Source organism: Penaeus japonicus, unplaced genomic scaffold, assembly GCF_977035675.1.
Source record: "Penaeus japonicus unplaced genomic scaffold, GWHDUDI00000001_assembly GWHDUDI00000004, whole genome shotgun sequence".
In the NCBI taxonomy this organism is placed as follows: domain Eukaryota; kingdom Metazoa; phylum Arthropoda; class Malacostraca; order Decapoda; family Penaeidae; genus Penaeus; species Penaeus japonicus.
The window spans coordinates 13,978,119-14,005,618 of record NW_028234406.1 but is presented as its reverse complement, the minus strand read 5'-3'; the positions used below and the strand labels follow the sequence as shown (position 1 = coordinate 14,005,618).

General features: G+C 35.5%; 3 protein-coding genes across 8 annotated transcripts in view; 1 reads left to right on the top strand and 2 right to left on the bottom strand.

The window, feature by feature from the left end:
* Nucleotides 1–1,435: 1,435 nt before the first annotated feature.
* Nucleotides 1,436–7,646, bottom strand: LOC122259544 (protein FAM50 homolog). Of its 6 annotated transcripts, none has more exons than XM_043026396.2 (8): nucleotides 7,509–7,646; nucleotides 6,431–6,651; nucleotides 5,760–5,924; nucleotides 4,275–4,511; nucleotides 3,899–4,001; nucleotides 3,106–3,260; nucleotides 2,916–3,012; nucleotides 1,436–2,716 (listed from the first exon to the last, which is right to left on the bottom strand). In XM_043026396.2, exons 2-8 carry the CDS (start codon nucleotides 6,608–6,610, stop codon nucleotides 2,589–2,591), a joined length of 1,065 nt encoding a protein of 354 aa, XP_042882330.2. In that variant the 5' UTR covers nucleotides 6,611–6,651; nucleotides 7,509–7,646; the 3' UTR covers nucleotides 1,436–2,588. The 6 variants fall into 6 exon arrangements, with proteins under 6 accessions (XP_042882330.2, XP_042882328.2, XP_086392201.1 ...); XM_043026394.2 differs by having other exon boundaries at nucleotides 7,478–7,563; XM_086536075.1 differs by having other exon boundaries at nucleotides 7,459–7,537.
* An 884-nt stretch (nucleotides 7,647–8,530) lies between these two features.
* On the top strand, nucleotides 8,531–21,700 carry snRNP-U1-70K (small ribonucleoprotein particle U1 subunit 70K). Its single transcript, XM_043026387.2, has 10 exons — nucleotides 8,531–8,649; nucleotides 10,091–10,243; nucleotides 10,376–10,621; nucleotides 13,230–13,311; nucleotides 18,290–18,391; nucleotides 19,051–19,159; nucleotides 19,295–19,408; nucleotides 19,566–19,712; nucleotides 19,906–19,985; nucleotides 20,207–21,700. Exons 2-10 carry the CDS (start codon nucleotides 10,100–10,102, stop codon nucleotides 20,326–20,328), a joined length of 1,146 nt encoding a protein of 381 aa, XP_042882321.1. The 5' UTR covers nucleotides 8,531–8,649; nucleotides 10,091–10,099; the 3' UTR covers nucleotides 20,329–21,700.
* A 4,027-nt stretch (nucleotides 21,701–25,727) lies between these two features.
* LOC122259543 (dynein light chain Tctex-type protein 2B) overlaps nucleotides 25,728–27,500 on the bottom strand; it is an 11,337-nt gene continuing 9,564 nt past the window's right edge. The window contains exon 5 of the mRNA XM_043026391.2: nucleotides 25,728–27,500. This exon is cut by the window's right edge and continues 208 nt beyond it. The gene's annotated coding sequence lies outside the window, so the exon portion shown is untranslated.

The window sequence follows — 27,500 nt, the reverse complement described above, 5'->3', positions numbered from 1 at the left end:
TGTGCAATATACATTTTTTAGGTGAAGTAATGTGTGGTGACATATATAAAAGAGATGGGTTAGAAGCCATTTAAAAAAATATAATATCGGAATTAGTAATATTAACCCATTCATGCCGGGGGCATTCCAGCCTTGTAAGTTGTAATGCCAGGGCTCTCCAACGCATAAGCCTAAATCAATTAAATGATCAATGCCATATGACGGCACCCTGAGTACGGGCCTTGAATGCACAGTACCCGTGGTGTACCACCCGTCCAGGCAGAATGAAAAGAGGAAGGTGACTCAAACTATACCCAGTGTCTAAAATGTGCTCCTGTGACAAAAGAGATGCCTTTTACTGTGGCACTCACAGTCATAACCATAGGTTTCCTTCCTCATCCCTACCTCTTCATGTTATCTTCATTGTAAATGGTTATATGTTTTGTATTTGTTCATGATAGCACACAAATACAAAAAAATAAGTTGCTTTTTGTCCTCCCATAAGACAGCAATACTTCTATTGCACTGAGAATAAAGAAAATAATGTGCTAATATGAAAAATATACTAAAATATTAGTCAACTGCAGCATTGATAGAGCCTGTCATATGGCACATATAAATCTCTAAATTCAATAAAACACAACACACACACACAAAAACAGCTCTAGTTTTATAATGAGTGACTGAATGAGAGTGGGAAAAGTCAAGATATGTTATGTGAAGTTGCCTCGCTCTGAAATAAAACCCATCCTGGAGACTGGGCAAGCGAATCTATCCCCCCGTCAGCAGTGGGTTAATAATGATCAATAATGATGGTGTTAATAATAATATTTGTAACAGTATTCATGATGTTAATAGTAATGATAATGATGGTGATTGTGATGCTGATTAGAATAAAAATAATCTTCATATAAAGTTACTATACTCTCATTTTATCAGTGTACGCATTCCTATAGTCTGTTTATTCTGATCTGTCCACTAATCAGTTTAACCCCTTCAACGTACACAGCACTTGTGACATATCCAAGGACGTGCATACTTCATCATGCCTGAAGTCTGTTAGAATTAATTTTTTTCCCTTCTGGATACTATATGAGATCTTTCAGAATATATGTTGTATACGATGCAATGGCTTACTTGATTATTATTACATAATATTATTACATCTTTCAGAATATATGTCGTATATGATGCAATGGCTTACTTCATTATTATTACATAAGTGTGATTTGCTTATACCAGGGGAGATACTGATGTGCCCTGCTAGCAATAATTTTTTTCTTTCTTTATGGAACATTATGTAAAAATATGAAACTTATGATTAATTCCATAAAAGTGAACTACTTCAATCGTTTTCTGTTGTCCTCTGAGTCACTGAAGTCTCTCACCAAGGTCACTATTCCCACCCTTGTCACCCTTGATTATGTTGAGGTTTTGGCTTAAAAATTGTTATATTCAATGGCGATGTTTATAATTTGGTACACCCCGGCAGCATGTAAATTAGATGAATAATATACAAAATAACATTAATATGATTATGAAAGCCCTCACTCTGATGTAGTGAAGATCAAATACTTGTAAGTAATCTCTCACCTCAACACCACTGTGCTTTAATTCAGCCTCACTTTAGCATTATTTCATGTTGTTTCCAATGTTACCCATGTAATATATGAAAAGAGAATTTCCACTTACACAGCCAGATGTCTTTTGTATAAACTTGAAATGAGAGGAAGCATAATTATCAAAAGGCTGTTCTTTGTTTTTGTTTGATCAGACAAGCTTTTCCTACAAGCTTGTCTTTTGTCTGCTTGTAATGCATAATATCGGTGCAAGCTTGCCTATCTAGGATTTATATATGAATGTGTACAAGTTCTCAGTATATCTATGTCAAGTGAATAATCAAATTTGTAGTTCAGGAATATATAATAAAATAACAATATCAGACATAATGATTCTCAGCCAATCATGACCCTGTAATGCTAAATTGCTACATATCACAAAATATTACTATCCAGTGAACAGGTCAAAATAAACAGACTAGAGTGAATTGTATCACAATAATGTTACAAGCTACATATGTCATCAACAAACATCAATACACATAGCATAAACTGTCATCTGAGGTAATCATCCTTTGCTGGTCTTCTTTTGCTTTTTCCTTTCCATAGTAATACTTGGCAATCATACCTTTCATGATACATTTGTTATATACTGGTTACAGCTTTCTATATCATTTGTTTGATTGATTTTCTATAACTTGTACTATAAATGACAATAAAGAAAAGAAAAAGAAATTGTTTAAAAACAAACCACAAACAAAAAGATTTAAGTCAAATACAATATCTTCCCTTGAGGTGGAATACAGAGTGAATGCTAAAGCACATGTTTGGCACTGTCACTAGATCTATCAATGAAGAGGAAAATCTTGAACCACATACTGGCCAAAAATCTTGAATTCTATTAAATTTTCAAGGTCACTAAATCATTTACTAGAGGATCTGCTCACACTTAATTGGACGTATCTCAAGATGTCTTTACCCTGTTGTGTATCCCTGGCAGCATTTTAATAGGAGCATGATTTGTACTGTGGAAAGTCTGGCAGGATTCCTTTACTTCTTCTTGTTCTTGTCCTTTATAGTATACTTCTCATAGTTCTTTTGAGGGTCATAAGGTTCCCACCTACTTGCAGGGAAGATGTGTTTGTTGCGTTCATACCAGCTACGCATAACCACCTTGCCTGTTATATGAAACAAAGACTAAGAATACATAACAAACAATTATATGTATGTAAGACAATGGGTTTGGGCCTCAGAGGGGATGACGAAGATGAACCATAAAAATGAAGTCTCTGATTTTGTAGAACACATCTAAAAGTGAATCTTTAAAATTTATCTCCAGTATACAGCAACTTTACATACCACTAATTCATTACTAACCTGCATGGGATTCTTCCTTTTCCACAGAAGCATCGCTTACCAGCCGAATGTCATCTCGGACATCAAAGTGGAACAAGGGCCCACTCTTACCTCTAGCCTTTGAGAAAAGACCATCAGATTTAAATATCACAAAGTCTACTTAATGACAGTAACAACAATTTTAAATCTGAAATCAACAATGCAAACTTACCTTATTAACAATGAAATCATAAAATGTGTAGTGATGAGGTATAATCAGATCTTCTTTTATGTACATGAGGTGGTCAGCCGAGACAGTACGCAGCTCACTGAACTCCTTCCGCAAGATTTCCAGACCTCTTTGTAAGAACTGATATACGCTGTTACCTGCAAAGTGGGGGGAGTTTATGGGCCTATGTTGATTACATATATAGATATTTCTTTGTTTTTTGTGTCACATATTCTAAATACTGTCCACTAATATACAATTTTCTACATGCAAAGAAAGAGATAAAAAAAATATAAATAAATGAGATGGTCTGAATAGAATAGGATGGAAGGAGAAGAAACAGAAAGAGAGAGAAGAGATAAAGTAGGAGTGGGGGAGTGAATAATGTGAGGGAGGGAAAGGAGAGAGGGAACAAGAGGGAAAGGGGGTGAGAGAAAAAGAGAGAGAGGAAGAGAAGAGAAAGAAGGAAGGGAGAGAGAGGGGAGGGGAAAAGAGGGAAGGGAGAGGAAAAAGGGATGGAGAGAGATATGGACAAACAGACAGTTCATTAAATTTGAGGAAGAGAGAGTATATTTTTTGCACATTCTACAGCCAATTCATGTCATGTATATACGAGTACTTCAATTCTCTCTCCTCAATTTCCCTTTTGTCCTTCTGTCTATATATCTATCAAATCAAAAGTTAATGTACTGTCTATTTGTCTATCTGTATCTTCCTCCCTCCCTTCACTAAATCTGTCTGTTTGTCTGTTAGGAATTCCTTCTCCCTCTGACTCCTCCTACCTCTCAGAACTCACCTTTCTTCATACGAACTGATCGTCTATGACCTGATCCATCCCAGTAGCTGAAGGTAATTTCTATTTCCTCATTCTTCATGGTCTCTTGTTTAGCTTCCCATTCCTAATATAAGAGAAGAAACTGTATAATACATATTTTATTTAAAAAACAAAGTTATTATCTGAAGACCTACATCATGAAAAGTATCATTATTTTCAGGGAATCAAAAATAATTATGTTCATTCATGTCGCAGCAAAAGGAAATAAGTGAAAAGAATCACACATCAAATAAAAATGGTCCATGTGTAAAAAACGGAAAGAATAAACAAAGGAACAAAGTGAAAAAAATGAAAGACTAGTGGTACAGAGAAAGTAATACATGTTGAGGCTATTGACCTGTCTTAGTTCTTCTCGTAATCTGTTCTCAGCATCCTCCCTTTGCCTGTCTGGCAGGAAGCTCGTATCTACATCTGGATTCTTGGCCATGCGAAAGCCCTTCTTAGTCTCCTGTTTTATACAAATCTCAACTTTCTCCTCTTCTTTCTTCTCTTTCTCTTTCTCCTCCTCTTCCTCCTCCTCCTCTCCATCCTTCTCCTCTTCTTCATCATCTGGACAGAAACTGAGCTTTGCAATCTGAAAATATAATATTGAATTTGAGAAGGAAGTTGCTCATGAATATCCCAAAATAAATGTAGGATGAAGAAAAAGCAAGCATGCATCTTGATTCCTATGGCCCTTAGGTCATCACTTAGGACATCAAAATAAATCTTAAAAGAAGAAATCTGACAAAGAAAACAAAAAAGAAGAAAGTCTACTGAATTCATAATGGTGTTGAGGTTAGTGTCTTATCTTTAACACTCAAAAATGATATATGCAAATCTTAATAATTTCAGAGAAAAAAGGGGGTATGGATAAATATCTCAACTATTAACCCACTGCGGATGGGTTGTCATGACATAAATAACACAAGAGCTTTAACCTGACAATGGGCATCATGAGTACATGATGGTCAGGGATATTGGATCACTGTGGTATTTTATTATGCTATGAGTAAGGAGTGAGTGATTATGACAATTGTAGTCATAATTACTATAATTACTATAATATTAAGCTAACCTATCATCCAAAACCTAAATGGCATCACTTTCTTCTAGCACCAGCAGGAGAGAGAGCCTTGAATGGCACCCATCCATGGTCTCTAGCAAGCACACAGCAAGTTACTGACCTCTTGCTCTAAAGTATCACCAATGAAGGATGGGCAGGTAAAACGAGAAGAGTAAGGTGATTCAAACCATGCCCAGTGTCTAAAATGTGCTCTTGTGCCAATAGGGATGCCTTTTACTATGGCAATCACAGTCATAAGCATAGGTTTCCTTCCTCTTCCCTACCTCTTCATGGTATCATCATTGTAGATGGTTATATGTTTTGTATTTGTTCCTGACATTACATAAAAAAAAAAGTTGTCTTTTGTCCTCCTATAAAATAGCAATACTTCTATCATACTGAGATTAAAGAAAATAATGAGCTGATATGGATCATATACTACAATTTTAATTAACTGCAGCATTGATAGAGCCTGTCATCAAAATAAAACACAAAAATGGCTCTAGTTTTCCAATGAGTGACTGAAAGAGAGTGGGAAAAATCAAAGTATGTTGTGTGAAGCTGCCTCACTCTGAAATAAAACCCATCCTGGAGACTGGGCAAGTGAATCTATCCCCCGTCCACAATGGGTTTAGCTTAGGACATGAAAGAATGAGAGAAAGAGTCAGGGGAAAAAAGGAAAAACATATACAGAAACTAAAAGACTGAAAAAAGTGTAAAACAAAAAAGAAACAGCAGAAAACATCACATGAAGCATAAAATGATAAAGTAACAAACCTTATCCCTCTGTTCCTTTTTCTTTGCCTGCTTTGCTTCTATTTCCTTCCTCATCAATTTTTCTTGTTCCTTCTGTTTCCTTGCGAGTTCCTTCTCCCTCTCCTTCACAACATCTTCTTGTTTGGCTTTCATCTCATTCAGAGTCACTAATCCAATTGTTGAGCTCTGGGAATTTGGGAAACAGGATCTAAGTTACATGAGAGAAAATGGGATGATGACAGAAATAATAACAGTAATAAATCCTGTATGAATCCTGCCAAATAAGTCAAGAGACATGGGTTCTAACAGAGGAAATACAGGAAGTATTGAGTTTGTGTGCTTGAATGATGATAAGGTGCATAGTTGGAGCAAGGTGGGAGGATGGACAGTTCCAGTTGAAAGACGAGAAACAGGTGTAGGTTGGTGGAGCTTTGTGTGAGGCAAGAGGAACAGAGCCTTCTTAGGAGGGAGGTGATAGTAGAGGGGCAACCAAGGGAGAAATAGAGTGGGCGTATAGAAGAGGTCTAGGAGAGAATAGGCACAGATGGTATGATGGCAAAACAAGGCCATGTGAGAGTCATCCTTAGTAAGGAAAGGATGATAAGTGAACATGATAATAATAAATTACAAAAATAACAATGACAATCATAATAATAATGAAAATTTCACAACAAAGCCACCAAAGCTTTTACTTTCAGCTGCTGTTCCACAGCATCATAATGGACAGCAAACTTGTTCTCTATCTTGTTAATTTTGAGCGACTCCTCGAGCTTCCTCTTCTTCTGCTCCATCTCCTCCAGCTCCCTCTCCCTCTTCTTCATAATCTGCATGGCCCGTCCCGCTTCGCTTGCTGCCCCCTTGTACTGAGCCATCTTGCTTGTGTAGCTGACTACTCCTGCTCTGCTTTGCAATTCTGAAAATTTTGTATGGATGAGTCTTTAGTACAGATTAGTGAGTTGCTATTGCATTTGAAAGTGTTGTGATTTTTTGGAATTGTTATAAGTAGTATATACTATTCGAAGATAGTATCAGACTTCTTTCCTTCAGATAATGTTAGTATGATATAAAGTTCTAAAATGCAGCTGGTCATCCTTTTCTTTCCTTAATCAAACCACATTCAAGTATTATACAAACATATTGTAAATCACAATTGGCATAAACACAAACACACACACAGACATGCAAACAATAGATTACTCCTCTTTTTTCACTCTCCCATCCCATTTCTTTCTCTAATTTACTTCATGGAGATATTTGGCTCTTAACCCATTAATGACAGGCTGTCTGTCTAAGGCCTGGGTGGACTGCATTCTAGGAACACAATTTCTGCTGCTGGCCTTTGTGCCTATGCTTGACGTTTAGCTTTTTAAATCTCGATTATTACCAGGTAAATTCCCCACTTATCACTATGTCGTTCCCAACATATCTGGACCTAAATTGCCATTACAATAGGTAAGCACACAACGAAGCTACTCCAAATTGACTGTGCAAGTCCTAAGCAATAAACTAGCACAAGTATATTCAAAGACCTTTTGTTAAGAATTACTGGAGTTAATGTTTGATACACATCTGCACAGGAGTACAACCACGTTTCCTGATACTCATAGCTTCTGCAGTCTGTAAATGCTTAAGAGCGATTTACAGACCTTATAGAAATACCATTAGACATGTTACGATACACAATTCGTGAAAAACTCCTAGTCATCACTAATATACTTGCATCTTTAGTGAAAAATTACCCCAAGATTTCGTAATCACGAGTTTTCCCACCTCGCTTTGTTGACACTCGGAGGTCGCTTAAGCACCGTCACAGAGACTCTTTTTGGCACTTTCGAGATTTATTCTTTTGCCGAAATCCGCTGAGATATCTCATTCTGGAAATATTTTCGCGGTCAGATGATATGAGATGCAGTCAAGAAATAGTATCGATATGATATCATACAACAATATACGTATAAAACTGCATATTACGTATATGAATATCTACTGTAATACGATAATACAATGTATTCAGTTCAGTTCAGAGAGATTTGCGAAAACGTCGCTTCGCCCGGGATATATGCACGAGGCCTAATGTATTCAATTAATAAGATATAATATGATATAACACATCAGTATACGAAGCAACATGCGAGGTTGCGATACAAGCTCGATTAGAGATTAAGCTGAATTCCCAGGGAAATTTTAGAAAGTTTCGATATTTCGGGAAGCCCTCCCCATACATTTTACTGCGATTAAAACTATTCGCATGGGTTAAGCCTATCATCATTAAAGGCTAACTTCAGATTTTTAGAAACTATTTATTTGCGAACCATGATTTACGGGCCTCTAGCTGTTATGTTATTATTCATGAATACCTTGAGGCCAGATATACCTTGTTATAGTGCTATACATATATGAATAAAAAATGCCTCCCTTGCAAGTTCATTTTAAAAAGAATTGCGTCCGTAGTCCTATAATAACGAAGTTATTTTTGTGAGTTACATTTTCCTCATAAAGCTTTAAGGGATCTACATAATTTGTTTATACCGATTTATAGAGACTCACTGTACAATGTAGGAAATTATTCATATAAACCAGGAGTTAACTAAGGCAAAATAATCATGAAAGACGCTATCACAAAACTAACAAACAAAACTAACCACAAAACCGTCAAATACACAAATGAAAATGACCAAAATCAGCCTTAGCTGTTACGAAAAAATCCTACCATAATTTACAGACAAAATAATCAGGGCAAACAAAAGGCCGAAAAGCAGTAATTAGGATCGCGATAGAATTCAAATGTCGAACCAAACTCCAGCGGCCATATTGCATTCAGTCCGCGGGAAGGGTACGCTCTTCCTGCATTTTTGTATGATATCGCTATACTTACGCGTTAAAACGACTTTTTAAGAGTGGGAGGCAAGAGGTAAGACTTTTTAGAGCGTGGCTAAGCATCAGGATAGTAATGCGCATGTGAAGTTTGTGAAATATTGAGAAAGCTTGAGTTTCGGCGTGGCTTTGAAGGTGTTTGGCGAAGGCGACTGTGAATGATTAATATTTCGATGATGTTTGTGTTTTCTTTTTGACGCATTTCTCTCTGGTGTGTATGCATGGTTTGCTAATCGTGACCTTGTTGTGATGCTTAGGGTTTCAGAAGAGCCAGAAATCTTGTGATGGAATTTGCCATATTTTATCCCATATGAAATAATAGGACAAAGTGTGCGTCCTTGTCGTGATATGATAGAATTATTTGGATACTTATTTTTGAGAAGCAGGATTATAAGGAGGGTTTTAGATGTATGATTTTGAATTTATACATATTTTTTTATTTGATTCTGAAGGTATTTAGTCTATAGGCCTATAAAGCATCATAAATTGCTCTGTACTTACTGGAGGATTAGTTTCAAAAAGCTTGAATGGTAATAGTGTTACTAGTGAATTTGGTGTCTATGAATTTATTTTAAATATATTTTCTTGATGTAGTTTAGTTGGAGGTAAATAAGTATAGTGATCATAGTGGCCCCCGTACCTGGGACTGTGGTGTACCTCTTCCAGATATATTCTGGCAAGATAGAGCTTGTAGACCCTGGCAGTTTAGCATCAGCTAAAGAAAATTTAGTTATATCAGAAAATTTTAGATAAGATTTACCTTTGCTGAATGGCTTTTGGTGCTTAGGCAAAACCCTTCTGCAATAGGCGTTTTTTTTAATTTTTTTTTATAAGATTAGGTACTTATGTACTGCATATTTTTGTTCTTAATCCATTAATGCTAGGTAACATGATATCACGTCATGTGGTGGCAGCACTTGCTATTGGGGACTTGATATCATTTCATGGCTTTTTGTATGGTTGGCACGCCTGGTGATCATGCACACAGCAGTTGGCTGCAGCTAGATTGGACAAGTAGCCTATGGCAGTAGGCCTATGCGTTTGAAATGCCCCATTATTTTGACCATTTGGAGCCAAAACCGCATGTCATTATTGGGTTAATACAAACTAGGTACTCCTTCAGTTGTGTAAATAATACCAAATGCTAGTTAGTATCTCTCTGCTGATACATCATAAATAGACTCCTATATCATACCATAAGTCTAGAAAATAACAGAAATTGCATCATCTTTAGATGCCCAGCCGAGGGGCACATCCTGTATGTATATATATATATATATCTATATATATATATATATAATATATATATATATATATATATATATATATATATATATATATATATCTATATATATATAATATATATAATATATATATATATATATATATATATATATATATATATATCATTGGCTAGTTAGGACTGGATATAAGTTTGTATGCATATGTTTAAAAAAAAAAATCTTTTTTTTTAACAGAACATCAAAATGACGCAGTATCTTCCGCCAAATTTATTGGCGCTTTTTGCGCCAAGAGATCCTATTCCTTATCTATCACCAGTTGATAAGTTGACATGGGAGAAGAAAACCGATGGGTATTCTGGTGTAGCAAATTTAATACAAAGATTTGAAGTAAGTTTCGGTTATAGATTTTTTTCATATTGTGGAATATATCATTCTTGTAATTTTATTGCAGGCTCTTTGTGTAAATGGGATTTCTCATACTACTAGTGTCTCACCCTTTAATAAAATAATCTGTTTTAGGATCCTAAGGATACGCCTCCTCCAACGAGAGTGGAAACTCGAGAGGAACGCCTAGAGCGGAAGCGGAGAGAGAAAGCAGAACAGATGCAATATAAGTTGGAACAAGAAATTGCCCTTTGGGATCCTCACAACAATGAAAATGCAACCAGCGACCCATACAAGTCGCTGTTTGTTTCCCGGATCAATTATGACACATCCGAGTCCAAGCTACGGAGAGAATTTGAAATTTATGGTCCTATTAAAAAGGTAATGTTCTTTCTTAACCAGCTTATTTGTTGTTATTTTTTGTACTTTTTTTTTTCGAAAAGTCCTTTATCTTGTATTAACCCATCGCCGATAGGTTTCATGATATACATGATGCAAGAGGGGCTTTGGCCTGATGACAGGCGTCATAATGTACATGTTGTGTGGGAATTTTGGATCACTACTGTTTTATTGTGCTATGAATAAGGAATTGAGTGATGATGACAGTTGCAGTCATAATTACTATCAAATATGAAAAAAAGTTGCTTTTTGTCTTCCTATGAAACAGCAATACTTCTATTACACTGAGAATAAAGAAAACAAGCTGATATAAATTCTATACTATGATTTTAGTCAATTGCAGCACTGATAGAGCCTGTCATATGACACACATGTCTCTTAATACAATAAAGCACACAAAAAATAAAACACAAAAATGGCCGTTTACAATGAGTGACTGAAATAGATTGGGAAAAGTCAAAAGTTTACTGTATGAACCTTCCTTGCTCTGAAATAAAACCCATCCTGGAGACTGGGCAAGTGAATTTATTCCCCTTTAAACCATTGCATATGGTCGTCTTGACATACATGTTAGTACTGAATAGGCCTTAAAGATGGGTGTCAATGCGTACATGATACGACATCGAGATCTCCTCACAGTTGAAGCGCGTGCACAGCCATGGAATATTATGCTTGTAACAGTGCTAGCTCTTGAGCTACAGGGTCCTAAAGTCAGCCTAAACCTGCATTTTATGATAGATTTATGGAACAATATTGTTTGGGATAGTCTGCGCTATCCAGAGGGTGGAGAAAACACTTTCCCCGTTACTCTTAACTTTTAGCTGGTGCCACTAGTGTCGTAGACTACCCGCCCAGACAGCCAGTTAGGCTGTTAGCCGCAATGGTTTAGTTGGTTAAGGCTGTATTAGGGATCCTGTCATATCTGATAATGTCCCTCTGAAGTATTGGACAATGGGAATTTAAAATGTTAACATTTCAATATTACTTTGGTACACAACAAACAATGATAAGACATTTTTCTTCTTTGCAATTATTTTGTGCAAATTGTAAGTAACTGCAATAATTCTGTATGAGTTTCACTGCTCCCAGAACACTGTCCACCATGTTTATATATACATTCTAGTAAGTATGATTATTTACTGTGTGTGCCATGGAGCAGGATGGTTAAATACTACCAGTTAAAGAGTTAAATCTTCTTGGAAATATAGTAATTATGAAAGACAGTTAAAGTGATTTGCATGTAAACATTTTTGACAAAAGTATTTTTTGACCAATTAATACCATGAAGCATGTCTTGAGGAAAGAAATCTGTGCATTTAGGCCCTCCCACAGACTTATTTATTGAAACTAATAGGAAAGTATAATGGGATAAGTTATGTTTTATTTAACCACAGGATAGATTGTCCAAGTTAGGTTATTTGTTTGTGTCTCAGACACGCTCTTCCTGCACGTTCTGTATACATGCAATAAAGTGTGTACACCTGTGGAGTTATGTTCGAGGGGTTTCAACTCGCATTTCAACTTGTATTTCAGGCTTTTCATGTGCAACATCTCCCCTCCCCCCCCCCCCCCCTTTGAAGCCCCAGTTTCCCACATATTCTGCCAGATTTTTTTGAGGACAGAAACGGGCAAAACTCAATAATTGGTTCATTGCTATGAACAGGAAGATGATAGAATAGTGCAAAATTATATTTTGGAAAATACCATCAATTACACAAAACTTGGAAATTTTACTTTACAACATGATGAAATAGGAATATTCACAATCAATACTAATTGCAATGCCTGTCTCTTATCATGTTATCTGTGAAACCCAGGGTTCTGTGAAGAGATCTTGAAGCTTCCATAACATGTTACTGTTCATGGTTATTGAAAATTAGGATATTTCTAGAACTGTTTTCTCCAACCACACCCTCTTTATCAGCCTCATATCATCATGACCCTTGGAGGCCCTCTCTCCCTCAGCCAATCAGACAGTCATGTCCCCTGTCTCTATTTTCTTTTTCCTTTCTTGTGGTTGAAACGGAGTGAGTGTAAAATAATAATGCTGACTGTATGGCACCCCCATCACCATCCTTTTATCTCACACATCCCCCTCCTTACACCAAACTCTAATGTAACATACAGTATAGTTGGGTTGTGGTATGTCATTATTTTTACTATATATATATATATATATCTGAATAGATATTTCATTGTGTTCTATGACAAAACATGCTCATTTTGATTTATATGATTATTTGCATTATTTATTTGTCTTTCCCCTGTCATACCCACTATATCTGCCCCATATTTGTGCCTCTGTTAGGCCCTCTTCTCCTGATATGTAAATTAAAGCTCTCAAAATGCCAATAAACAAAATTGGCTAGAGTTAAACCTGAAGAATCATAATGTAAATGTGACTGGAGAACAGATGTGCTGAAAGGAGATCAGAGCAAGTCATGTAAAAGTATTCATTGTTGCACTCGTACAGTAAATATCATTAGTTTTTCTTGTTATTTTTTATGCTGAAAAGGTGAATACAAGTCCTATAATATAATAGAACTATTGATACCATCTATACTTTCATTAACAGAGCTTTTTCTTTCAGATTGTGTTGATTCATAGTTTCAAGACGGGGAAACCTCGAGGATACGCTTTTATTGAGTATGAACACGAGCGAGATATGCACTGTGAGTACCCAACAAACCACACTACACATGAAATGACACACTATACACTTATGGACATGGTGTTTCATAGCTATGTATTTATTTATCTTTATTTGCTTATTCATTTTAATAATTTTTCATCTTTTTTTTTTTTTTAATGGGATCTTTATGTATTCAACCAAAATAAAAAAAGAACCCATAGTTTTTGGTTCAAGTTTTACGTTAATTTTTAATGATTGACACGTTTTTTATTCTTCATATTTTTCACCTTGAATACAAGTGCAGAGAGTATAGAAAGGATGAGAACTGACAAAATATTAAAATTGCACCTTCATCGTCATTCCTGTTCAAATCCTTATTTTATTTGAGTACCATTATACATGGAAATTAGTCATGACCATTACATATATTTTCTAATGTGGAGCATTTGTTTATGTTTACAAAACCCCATTTTGTGACATAATTGCAGGTAGAACATGATATGTTTTGGGTGAACTGAAGGGGTTGATGTGGAAATAGTGATTGTCAGATTCAAGAATTGTCAAGTTTTGCTGGATATTACCAATTGTGACTTTTGTAACAATAATTGAGATGCAGTAGTTACACATCTCTTGCCTTCTCTTTGTAACTTCATTTAGTTTTGTTATATTCATTTTTTTCACGAATAGATAAATTTCATTAATTGAAAGTAATATTATTTTGTACTCTTAATAGTTTGTATAGGTACTTGTGGTAGTATACTAATGTTGGGATGTATGGAATGTGGACATGTTTATTGGCGTCCTTTCTATGATTATTAGTCTTAACAATGAACAAGATATATATATATATTCATTTATATATTATATATATATTAAGTTACTGTGGGATAAAAAAAAAAATATATAAATTCAGGATGTGCACTTTGTCTGAGGAGAGTGAAAGATGTTAGTTGAAGGATATTTTGTGGCAAAAATTGAAAGTCTTGGTGGAGGGGTTTGCTTGACTAAAGGAAGAAGGAAGGAAAGCATTTGGAATGCTGCTTGATTGTTACTGGATGATTGGAATGGATTTCATGGTGCTTCCTCTTTCGGGATGATATGGGTCATGAATGTGAATGTATGTTGTTTATTAAAACCATGCTGCTTGTCTCTCCGTTTCAGCCGTTCCTTAATTTTGATGGTCTTTTTCATTCTTGTTCATTGTTAATTGCTTATGTAAGTGATCAGTTTTGCCTCCACACCTGTAGTTATTTTTGCAGTTGGGAACTTGTCAGTTCAGCATTTTGGAGTCAAAATTTTGATACAGTTGCTTAGTCATGTTGGTGACACTTACATGATCCTTAGATGGTGATCAAAGGTGATCTTGCTTCTTGGGATATGGTAAAAACTTCATTAGTATGCATTTCTAGAACTGAGACATTACACATCTTAATTCTAGACTTTTCTTGTTGGGAAGGGCAATATTCTTCTTGCCTCATCAATTTACTATGTCCTATTAATGTGTTTTTACTTGTATTTTTAATAGTAATCATTCATAGACTGAAGGTTATTGCTGAGGGTGGTTTCTGTCATGTAGATAGGTCTCTGGTGTGTCTGTTAGTAGATTGAGTCATGAACTGATGTACATCAGAGTTAAAGGCCTACCTCAGCAACTAACCCTCGAGTCAAATATCTTCATGATGAGAGAGAAGACAGTTGTAGCTCCGTTGATATTTTGTCAACAGATTTCAGCTCTACAATTGTGTTCTTTCATAATGTTATGTTGTCTTTACTGTTTTAAGGTCCCACACTAATGCATTTTGTTTCGTTCACCCTGTACAGCCGATCTTCCGTGCTGGCTTGTATGCTCACGCGACCTATGAGCGCTCACGGCTCTAGGTTTGTATGTGTGGTAAGCCCAACACAGGAGCAGGCAGATTGTCCCATATTGTCTCCAAGGCTTTAACCTGCCTTGATGAAAGGCTACTTTCTAAATCAGTACTGAGTGGCTTTTTAGGGCTCGTGGCATAATCATTCACCCTTACTGACTTGCACATCACTTTCCAGTCACTCATAGTGGGGAGAAGTGAAAGTGACTGACTCTAATAGACCTTATAAAACATAGTGATTAATCAGCTGATGCTGGAGATTATTTCTGGTCATAACTGGAAGCCAATCAAGGAGTGCAATTTTCAAAGTTACGCCCACATTTTTGTCACTTTAAGCCTTCAGATAGGATATTAATTCTAAAATTAAAAGCTATTAAGACTGATGAAAGCTCTTGAATTTTTGGAATTTGCTATGAGAGCTTCAAAAAATTGAAGAAAGGCCTGATTATATAGTATGGTGCTCCTGGGTTTGTAGAGAAGGAACTGGTTATGGTGGGTGGGGGGGATTGCAGTGTTTATTTTAGAACAAGAGGCAAGTTATTTATAGTAAAGAGAGCTGTCATGAAGACATTTGAGGAATAAGCATTTGTGTATTAGACTTTTCCACTTAAGTTCTGTGATAGGATGTTGGTTCGGAGTTTTTTAATAGAAATTTGTTATCCGATGTTTCGTTCTTGAGATTTCTTAATTAAAGATTCCATGGGCATCTATCTGTACACTGATATTTAAATTATGTTGATGTACATAAGTCACAGAAACTTTCTCTTAAGATAATTTTGTTAAATGTAGTGTAGTTAATGACTGGGTCGTTTACTGTGTTCAGTGGCAGTCTAGAGGGTTTGAGGGAAGGGTATCCATACCCTGGGTAAGTTGGTAAGTTGTGCGAGACACACTTCATTGAGAAGTGGTTAATTTTGCCCTTCAACATTAAGTTATGAATTAAACAGTCAATTGTTGGGATTGTTTGGCAACTTTTGCCCTAATATCTAAAGCATGAAAGTACTGTTAAAATAGTTTTCAGTATTCCATAATTTTGATAAGGGTGGGTAAACTGAGAAAAAGTTACTATATTCAGTATATTTAGGAGGGACCTGTGCTTGCTCCTTTAAGGATGGGGGGGTAAAATCTTTAACTGTATCTGTTATGTACATTTTTCTGTCATTTTTTTTCTATATTTTTCCTCCCATTTTTCTTTATTTTTTGTTTTATTTTCTTCCTATCTTTTCCTGATTACATTTGTTCTCATTTTCTCTTATCTATATTTTTTGCTACTCATTTATTATATTTTCTCTCTCTCTCTCTCTCTCTCTCTCTCTCTCTCTCTCTCTCTCTCTCTCTCTCTCTCTCTCTCTCTCTCTCTCTCTCTCTCTCTCTCTCTCTTATTTGCACTCTCTCTCTTATTTGCACTCTCTTTGTCCCTCTCTTATTTGCAATCTCTATCTTCCTCTTTCATTTGGACTCACTCTCTCTCTCTCTCTCTCTCATTTGCACTCTCTCTCTCATTTGCACTCTCTCATTTGGACTCTCTCTCTCTCTCTCTCTCTCATTTGGACACTCTCTCTCTCTCTCTCTCTCTCTCTCTCTCTCTCTCTCTCTCTCTCTCTCTCTCTCTCTCTCTCTCTCTCTCTCTCTCTCTCTCTCTCTCTCTCTCACACACACACACACACACACACACACACACACACACACACACACACACACACACACACACACACACACACACACACACACACACACACATACATACATACATACATACATACATACATACATACATACACATACCATCCTCCATCCCCCATCCCCCATCCCCCTCCTCTCTACTGCTCTTTCTTTACTCTTTCCCTCTCTTTCTCCCTCTCTCTCTTCTTTTTTCTCTCCCACCTCAAACCCTTTCCCTATTCACTCACTCATGCACATGCACTCACAAAATCACAGTCTCATTCTTTCCCCTTTCTAAAACTATCTATTTCTTCCGTCAACCCCTCCTAGAAAAGCACAAACCGAAGTATGATTGTTCAGCGTACCAATAGATTGTAGTTGAAGTACATTTGCAATATTTATATACATATTTGAAAGACATGGGTACAGTAATCAGTAAGAAATTGAATCTTTGCAACCGTTGATGTAGATTTATAAAGATAAAAGAAAAAGAGAGAGAGAAGAATGATATGGGGTACTAGTGTTTGCCTGTTGATGTATCAGTTTGGTAAGTGTCACTGGGTTTAAAGGGATGGCGTTCGTAGACGACATAAATGACATTTGGGTAAGTGTGCGGTAGGTATGGTCGGCAGGTAATGGAGAGAAAATGACAAATATACTAGATTGATTGCTGATTAAACTGGATTTTTATTTTTCATTATTATTTTTTTCACTTCATTAGTTCTTTTTTTTTATTTTCCTTTCATTGTTTATTCCAAAATAAAGTAAGAAGAGAGACTTAGTTTTTGAATGTTATTGGTGTCAGATTCTTTGTTTTGTTTGGTTATAAATTGATTATTGGGTAAGTTGGGTAAGTATTCCAACGCCCTTCGGTGGAAAACACGGGAAACCCCCAACCATCACCTCTACTACCGGGCGCCCTAGATTATCCTAACACTAAAGGTATGCCCAGGTAACACAGTTTCTTTACATTTGATGTTCAATTAAATCAGAGAGTCACTTATAATAGAAGTAAAAAGAGAAAAAAAAATTCTATAAAGATAAGCCAAAATCCTTTTGTGATGAAAGCACTAGACTTGGGTTCCTGTGGAAAGCTTGCGTACAGTTTCAACTCCACTTTACCATAGGAGGTGACACTCCTTGACCTTTTCCCTTTCACTGGTGAATCACCCTTGAACCTTACCTCTCCTTACTCCCTCAGCCATTCCCCTGCCCTTCTCTATCATACTGATATTTGTAGCCATTTTGTATCAAGATTGTAAGTTTTCATTTGTGGAGAATTTGACTGTGTCAGCAGTGTATATCAGGTTACATCCAGGGCCAAAGCCCAGGAACCAGAAAATGATGGCTGCGTCTACGAGGAGATGACGGCGATGGTCACAGGACTGGTCTCTTGTTTCTTTGATTTGAATGATATCTGCCCTCTATGCAGATTGCATTGACCTTATTTGAACCATTATTATTTTTGTCTTCTGTTTCCCTTGACAGCGGCATACAAGCATGCTGATGGAAAGAAGATTGACAATCGCAGAGTGTTAGTAGACGTAGAGCGAGCTCGCACGGTGAAGGGATGGCTACCACGTCGGTTAGGTGAGTCTTGGCTTGGTTTCATCATTTTTGGATACTTTCACTTCCTAAAGAAAATATAAATAAGATATGATGATTCATTTGCAACCATTCTGATAAACAAATGGGGAATAGGAATATCTGAATATGAATCTGAGCTGATAAAAAAAAAGGAGATAAAAGTAATATACTAATGTTCTTTTTTTTTTTGTTTTTGTTGTCACTGGCAATTGGTGTAAACAGGTGAGTTATTAATGTAAAAAAATGACTTGGATTTGTTAAAGGGAAATGATAAAATATGATGATTTATTTGCAACCATTCTGATATACAAATGGGGAAGAAATATTACTGAATATGAATTGGGATTATAAAGAAAAGGAAGTAAAAGTAACATATACTAATGTTCCATTTTTTCCTGTCACTGCAAATGGGTGTAAACAGGTGAGAAAATGTTAGATGTTGACATTGTTTAGTTATGATTTAACACCTGTGCTTTGTATTTGATTGTGATTCAACACCATAGTAATGCTTTCTGTGGATTAACCTTTGAAGTATGTGAGCTTTTTAAAGTTGTTTTTGTTTGCATTTTTTTTTTTTTTTTGAATTTTTTTTTTCTTTTATTGATGAGATAAATGAATGAAACCATTTGTTTAGCAGTGACTAAAAGGTATTCCCTGCACAGGTGGGGGTCTTGGTGGAACGAGACGTGGAGGCCCTGATGTCAACATCAAGCATTCTGGCCGTGAAGATGACCGAAGGCGTGGTGGAGGACGGGATGATGAGCGCATGGAGTGAGTGTTTTCCCTGGCACTTGTTCTTAATGTTATTTTCCCTTTTATATTCTGTAGTGACTGTTTGAATGTTACATATTTTTATATTTGGCTTTGTTGAACTTTTGTTTACGTCTGTCTTGTGTCTTTTTCCAGGAGTGCAGACAGAGACCGTGAGAGAGACCGTGAACGTGAACGAGGTTCAGAAAGAAGGCGTTCCAGAAGTAGAGACAGAGACCGTGACCGTGAAAGGCGCAGGAGGTCCCGAAGGTGTGTAGCAGGCTATTGACCTTTTATAATGATCTGAATGTGTATCTTTTCTTGGACTTGCATCCTAAATTTGATAACAAATATATTTAACAAAACAAAGCATATACATGATTTATAATATATATAATATGATGTTTGATGATTTGGTAATGTACAGCCGTGATCGTAAGAGGAGACGTTCCCGATCCCGTGAGAGAGCAGTACCTGAGGAAGGGGAAGAGAGGGAGAAGCGGCGCCACAGGTCCCGGTCCAGGGATCGCAAACGGCGCTCAAGGTCACGTGACAGGAAGCACCGTAGGGACAGGTAAGTGTTTGCTTTTCATTTTTTCATGATCTTTGTTCACTTTTAAATTCATAAGTAATTTTCAGATTGTTTATATTGTTCCTGTTGTGTATTTAGTACATTTTTACATCTGATACCCAATTTAATGATTTGGTGAAACTCCAACCCCATCCGTAATTTGTAGTTTGAATATGTTTTTCTTTCTATTTTCCAGGGACCGTGAGAGGAGGGAGCGGGTACCTGGTGAGGAAGTTGAAGAGGGTGTTGTCAAAATCAAGCAAGAACCAGAGGATGGTAAAGACAAAAGTTTTTGTTTTTTTTTCCCCTTAAAGGAACTAGATTAGAATTTTGAAGGTTAAAAATTTTAGAAAAGAAAATTTATGAAGTTTAAAAAATTGATATTTAAAAGTTTATTAGGTTTGCCACAGATATTACTTCAAAGATATTTGCTTTTCACTTTTTTTCCCACAAAATATCACAAAAATGCTCGTCTCATACAAAATTCTCTCTTGCAGATTATCCAGACTATGGCAGTAACTATTACAATAATTACCCGATGAAGGATGAAGAAGAGAGGGCTAAGAATGGAACTAAATATGAGGAGGAGGAAGAGGCCAACAATGAAATTGACTATTAGACTGGAAACTTGTGTGGTGTGGCTTTAGATTTGATTGCAGAGATTGAGTGATATGTAATTGGGACTGAGAGAGTTGCTTGTATACAGTGCTGGTGATTTTGGTTAAGCACGAATATTCACTTTGTAGAGGCCGTAACCTCTTGTATTGTATACTTTTTTTTTCTTTTCTTTCTTTTTTTTATATTTGGTTATGAGTATACAGTGTTGCGAATATTCATAGGGTGCTGATATTTTCCCCCTACGTGTACAGGGTAGATAGATATTTATGGAGAGATTGTAATGTATATTTACATTACTAGAAGGTTTAGTTAGCAGAAAAAAAAGATTTTTACTGGATCTCTTCCCCCCCCCTCTCCGATCCAATTGCATTTGACAATAGCACATTGTAGACATTTTTTATATTCTCATTGGAGAGTGATGATTAGATAACTGTGTCCATAGCTAAGTTGTATTTGTGCAACTAAAGTGTACAAACTTTTGACAGATGAGTAAAAATATATCTTCTGCACAGTGTGTGCTTTTAAAGGGTTACCTGTAGTACACAAGACTGACGCTGTTCCATCAGTGTTTTTTAAGAATAATGCAAAATATATGGCTCATGTAGGATTGATGGCTTGTGTCTCCTGCATGTTTATTAACTAATTACATCACTTCAAATGAGATGGATAGATTAGTCACAGATGAGCTGAGGTACAAATCCAATACTGCTTTTATGAAGCTCGTCAGTCCATATTATTGCTAGAGGAAATTTCGTACTGGAATCCCGCATTAGTCAGAGTTTAGGCCTTCCATAGAATAAAAATGCTAAAGTCTTCTGGATTAATGTAGGGAATGGTGAAAGCAGACTTAGTTATTAAGCTTTTTATTTTGTTTCTTTTTTTTCTTATTTTACTTTTTAGACTGAAAATTGTATAGGAAATTTAAATAAGTTCATCATTTTATTCTTTATAGATGCTTGATTATTTCCATCAAGAGACTGAAGAAAATAATACAATTTTTATTATTGAATAAACAGCAAAAAATAAGAGTTTGATGTTTAATAACCTTTCTGAACAACAGTATCTCATTGTGTACATTTATTTTATGGAATCAACCAAACAAAAGTTGCTTATGGAAGTAAATGTTATAATCAGTGTTGCCAGGTCATTTCTGAATGATGTCTGGTATATAGTACCTGTGTTGCTGTACATTTTGTGTAAATGTGGTGAAAGATATTGGTTGTCCTTCATAATGATAAAACTTGAGCTTTCCAACAAATAGGAAAACATGATTAGGGTACAGTGACATTATGTAATTAAGTACTTAGGGCACTTGATTTGAAGATTGTGCTTAATTTTAAGTTCTCATTTGTCAAATAAAGTGTCATCATAGATGGGTAGTTTCTTTTGTACCAGTACATATTAACCCATTCCGCTGGCTGACGTGCTGATATGTTTTGTGTTTTTTGGGTCAGTCGCCGGCAACGAGATATTTGGTCAAGGCTGGCGCTCAGGGTGAGCGAGCGAACAGCCCAGGCTCACGGCTAGTGTGCCCGAGAATCCCGAGGCGTCAGGCGTATGTGTTTGAAAACCCCGGCATTCCAACCATTTAGAGTTGTAATAGCCCTGGCGTGAATGGGTTAAGTAATGAAGGTACCACTAAGAAAAGTGGTTTTTGATGGACATTCAGCTTTATGCAAATATTCCAAGGTTAGCACTATACTCAACTGAGATAGTAGTCAACAGGAAGGGAAATTACCACTTTCCCTATAAGGCAAGCCTAGTGACCTCGTTTGCCATCCAAAGTGACGATAAATGTTTCTCTGTAACTACTGAAATATTACCATATTTAATGCAAAGGTCATGAATATGTGTGCACTTTAGTGATGTGAAAATAAGTAGTCCAGATATGAGATAATTTTTTGCTAACTTATCATTCAGGGACTAACAACAAGAAAAGAGCTTTGATATTTCCAGTATTTTTGGATTTTAGAATGTTAAAATTTGAGGCTGAAATGAAGGTATAATAGACTAATTAGGTCTAGCTTAACTTTGATGCTCCTCCTACTTTGCATTTAAGACACTTGCTTTGTATGAGGTTCACTTTGGATATATTTTCCAATAAGGATAATTTGAATACTAAAGTTACCATAGGGGCAAGTTAGATGAAATTTGTTTGTGCCCAATTTGACCAACTTGTCCAAGGCAGACAAATCTTACTGCCAATCCATGAGTTAACCTGATGAAAACAGGAAATAAACAGCATACAAACTGCTTTGCTTGGATTAATAACAAGGTTTCCTTTATAAGATAAAAGTTATAGGTGAAGGGACAATATTTTTTTCCCCTTGTTTTAGATATGAGGCAAGCTGATCATTTTTCAATGAAAGTATTGAAATCCAATTATTTAGATCAACTTTGGAAGGCTATTGCTTGAGAACTAATGCCATCTAAATCACAATTTCATGATTAAATAGTGTGCAAAACAGTGAATGTCATTTATTGTTATTGTATGCCAAATTATCATATGGACTTTGGGTGGACCCTTCTCATGGTATGTACAGGTGCCAACTGCTACCATTGGGTTAACTGTTGAGATTGTTTAATCTCAAAAGTCATCACTAAGAGAAGTAACAAATCCTATGTTTGAAGACGGAAATGTTTTTACACAAACATACCATGACCAGGCATAGGAGTTTTATCCTATATAGTTTAACTTTCAAGGTCACCAATATGGTAAAATGTATGTGTCAAGGGTTACTTCAGAAGAGCCATCAAAAAAAGATAATGAGGAAAAGAGAGCTAGTCAATGGATGGATTTGATATTGCTGTTGAGCTGGGAGGATCAGACACCATTCACAGGTTAAATAATGAAAGAAGTGTCTCAAACTAGTGTGGCAGTTTAGGTAATGAAGAGCTTTTGTTTATGATTCTAATTTTTTTTAGTCTGCTTGTCACATGTCTGAAGCAAATTGTCTAAAAGATAGAAAAGATATTTATCTGTAATACATTATCTTCTATTTCATAGATAATATTGCTCTTAATAAAAGAAAAGGATTTGGTTGAATAGCAGATAATTGATTTGCATATAAAGCTTATACCTCAGATTAGACTGGAATGTTTATCTTTTTACAAAAAACAAATGACAAACATCTTGTAACTCTCAATCCCATTGATGCTAGGAGTACTTGTATATTCAAATACAGTTGACTGGGGTTGCTTTATTTGGTTTACTTCCACAAGTACTTTTTCACCAATTGATCAATTAGTGGGCCTACCTTGAATTCTTTAGAAACAATTTTTTTGGATTTATTACTATGATTATTGTTATTAGCATAACTATAATAATAATAATAGCAATAATTATAACAATGATAATAAAAGTAAAATTTTCTTTTCTCGAGGCATAGAGTGAACAGATGAGGTCAGATTGGTCTAACTGAGTCTTTGGTGACTAGGTGCTTGTGAAAACATTTATGAAAAAATGTTTATAGATAAATAAAATAATCCCAGTAGTCGCTGTATGTCCCCAGGATCAATGGGTTAAACAGCATCTTTGTATTTTATTGTGAACAAGTATGTAGGGAAAGACAAAATAAGCTATAATGACTAATTTGATATTGTTTAGAGATAACCATGTACCACCTTTCGTTTCTAACATACTGCATAAATGGTATTGCACACAAAATGTGACTGGAAGGTCCCTAAAAATGAATTCATATAACCATTAATGTGCCATTGATGATCCATTTTGCTCTGCCTTTAGTTACATAGGCCATAGTTTTATATGAACAAGTGTATCAGTGTTATGCAAATTAAAAGATTTAGTCACGTAAGATTGCATTGTCTGTAAATGTTATGAATATCAAAAGAACTCATTAATTAATAGGTAAAGGTGTAAAGATGAGCTGAAGATGAGGTATAATTTGTTGATAAAAACCTGAGATTTAGCAGTATGAGAACACATGATTATAGATTATAAAAAAATCTAGAGTTTGTTTACCTCTTTGTTATCAATATCACAAACATAATGAAATATTAGAATATTCATGTTATAACAACCTGTGCACCAAGTTTGATGTCTAATATTATAGTTCCCTGGCACTGCTTGTCTTGGACTGCTGTCTTCTCTATAATAAAAATCACTGTATTATTATTAACAATGTAAGCAGTATCATTATTAAAATACAAAAAAACATATGGTAATTACATACATCAACCTAAGCTTTATTAACCCAATACGTATGGTGGATAGACTTGTTTGCCCATTTTCCAGAATGGGTTTTATTTCAGAGTGAGGCAGCTTCACATAACATATTTTGACTTTTCCCACTCTACTTCAGTCACTCATGGTAAAACTAAGGCCATTTTTGTGGTTTATTGTATTAAGAGACTTATGTATCATATGACAGGCTCTATCAGTACTGCCTGTTGACTATAACTGTAGTATAGGATCCGTATCAGCTCATTATTTTCTTTATACCTAGTGTGATAGAGGTATTGCAGTTTCATGGGAGGACAAAAAGCAACTTTTTTTTGTGTATTTATGTACTGTCATGAACGGATACAAAAAATATAAACATCTAAATGAAGATAACAAGAAGAGGTAGGGAAGAAGGAGGAAACCTATGCTTACGCCTGTGAGTGCCACAGTAAAATGCACCCATACTGGCACAGGAGCACATTTTAGACACTGGGCATGGGTTAAGTCACCTTCCTCTTCTCGCTCTGTCTGCACATCCTTCATCAGCAGTACTTTAGAGCAAGAGGTCGGTAACTTGCCATGTGCCATTGCTCTATAAAGATAGTGCTTACTAGAGACCATGGATGAGTGCCATTCAAGGCTCTCTCTCCTGCTGGTGCTAGAAGAAAGTGGTGCCATCTAGGTTTTAGATGTTAGATTTACAATGATTATAGTCATTATCACTCACTCCTTACTCATAGTACAATAAAATAGCGCAGTGATCCAAAATCCCCAAATGCCATGTATGTCATGACACCCATACACAATGGGTTAATAAGAAAATTGCAAGATTATTTAATAAACTAGGGGAACAATGGCTAATCTTAACCCTCTCTGGACGGGTGGTACAGTACTGTACCGCTCATTCAAAAGCCCAGTGGCCGGGCGGCACAGTATTGTGCCAGCCATTTAATTGATTTAGACCTAAGCGCTCGAAAGCCCCAGCATTGTGACATTCAAGGCTGGAATGCCCCCGTCGTGAGTGGGTTAATACAGTGTTGGATAATTTTAACAAAAAATATCTTAAGTTTGTCATATCTTAAATGTGACCTTTAATTAAAGGGGTGTAATCAGACACATAATAGGTATGTAAAGATAGCAATATAATTTCTGAAACATGCTCTGTATTATACATTTTTAACTTTCTTACTGAAGTAATAAGGGGTTGAAAACAGAAATTAGCACAAAAAGATTTTTTATATTTATGAATGTACAATTCAATAATGCATGAACATACATCTTAATAATATATAGCATGATAACTGACTAAGTGTACTTATAAACTTACAAACAACAAATCTCCATTCAATTTGTATCATAAATTCCTACAAATTATGCAAAGAAGTTTAATAAGATATGTATTTATATATGTATGTTGGTGTGTAAATGCAAAAATATTTGTCAATGTATGTCTTGAAACTTTGCACAAATGTATCTCAGACCATCTCTTGTAAAAAGAAAGAAAGAAAGAAAAGCTTTGAGAACTGACACTGGAAAAAAATAAAATTTTACAGTGTTAAGAAATCCACCTTTTTAACATTACAAGGACATAAAAGAAAGAAAAAATCATATTCATGTTCATATCCTTGAAAGAGTTCTGCAGGGACAAAATGGCAATTAGATAATAACAGAACATCTGGGAAACCTGCTTTTACATATTCTTCTTCCTCCTGACTTATCAGTAAAAAGTAGTATTTAGCTTTACTTGTATTCTGGATAGTGATATAAGATTTCAAAATCATCATGAATTACTTTAAACCATGAAATGGAAAAAAAAAAAATCTAATTGCCTCTTATCTCTTTACCTCTAATGCTAATCCATCTTTGGTACAACACCCCTTAAAGCATCCCTCTTCTTGCATAAATCTTCAAAATGCAACACATCTTATGCTTTATTCACTTCTGTTATCTAGAAAACAATGAAGTTAAAAAAGAGATCTTTTTCTTTGAGTTACATGATAAAATGAAGAACTACAAAGTTACAATATATTGAGTGATTTTTTCTACCTGTCCAGAATTTGAAATAGGTTCAATTATACAGATGTGACTATAATACCAGAATTCGGTGATAAAAACTTCTATACAGTTGTGCTTGATGTATTGAAATAATGTACTTGGAACAAAAGAACATTTACAAGAAATATGCATACATTTACAAAGTATTTGTGAAAATTTACAAGAAATATGCTTTAATATATATAATTTATGATGACCAATGTGTATTACTATATCAATACTTACTCATCATGTTGAAAAAAAGAAGTAAAGGTGTATGTATGTATTTGTTTGTGTGCATATGTGGGTTTCTCTGTGGAAAAAAGATGTATGACTGAAGGCACAGCAGGGGAGGTAATGATAATAAAGACAATACATGAACTCTGCAACTAGTCTATTGTAAACTTTTCTCACTTTTAAAAGGATGATGTGAATAGTGCATAAAAATATAGCAAATACTATTCATACATTATCAACAAATGGTGTAAGGACGGACATTACGCTCATAAGACATTGCTTTCACAACAAAATTATGTAGGCCTTACAATGTTTTACTTCAGTTAAAAATATGTTTTCTTCATCAACAGTAACTGAAAGATGCAACACTTGATGTTAAAAAAAGAAAGAAAAAAAACTTAATCGCATAAATATTGAGCATAATCCACACATCCAACCTTAGGCATGTTCACCATAAATGAGAAAGAAGCGGCCAAATATGGCGTAGAAAATCCAATCTGAAATAAAATGCATATGTTGCACACCTAAATATCTCAGCAATTATTGGTTCAAGTCGGTGAATACAATGAATCGAAATACAATGCATATGAAAATAAAGCATGTTAACCCATTCCGCCGGATGAAGTGCTATCACGTCATGGGAATATTCTGCTCCGGTCAGGTAATGATCTCTCCCTCTAAATACACGTTTTACATAATTACATATGTATACACTTACT

Excerpts from the sequence above, each read along its gene's own strand:
- LOC122259544 (XM_043026396.2), bottom strand. The coding sequence starts at position 6,610 with ATGGCTCAGTACAAGGGGGCAGCAAGCGAAGCGGGACGGGCCATGCAG. Across the intron at positions 5,925-6,430 it reads CTGTGGAACAGCAGCTGAAA|AGCTCAACAATTGGATTAGT; the intron begins GTAAAAGCTTTG and ends CCAAATTCCCAG. Across the intron at positions 4,002-4,274 it reads TACGAGAAGAACTAAGACAG|GAATGGGAAGCTAAACAAGA; the intron begins GTCAATAGCCTC and ends CTCTTATATTAG.
- snRNP-U1-70K (XM_043026387.2), top strand. The coding sequence starts at position 10,100 with ATGACGCAGTATCTTCCGCCAAATTTATTGGCGCTTTTTGCGCCAAGA. Across the intron at positions 10,244-10,375 it reads ATTTAATACAAAGATTTGAA|GATCCTAAGGATACGCCTCC; the intron begins GTAAGTTTCGGT and ends AATCTGTTTTAG. Across the intron at positions 19,409-19,565 it reads AGGCGCAGGAGGTCCCGAAG|CCGTGATCGTAAGAGGAGAC; the intron begins GTGTGTAGCAGG and ends GGTAATGTACAG.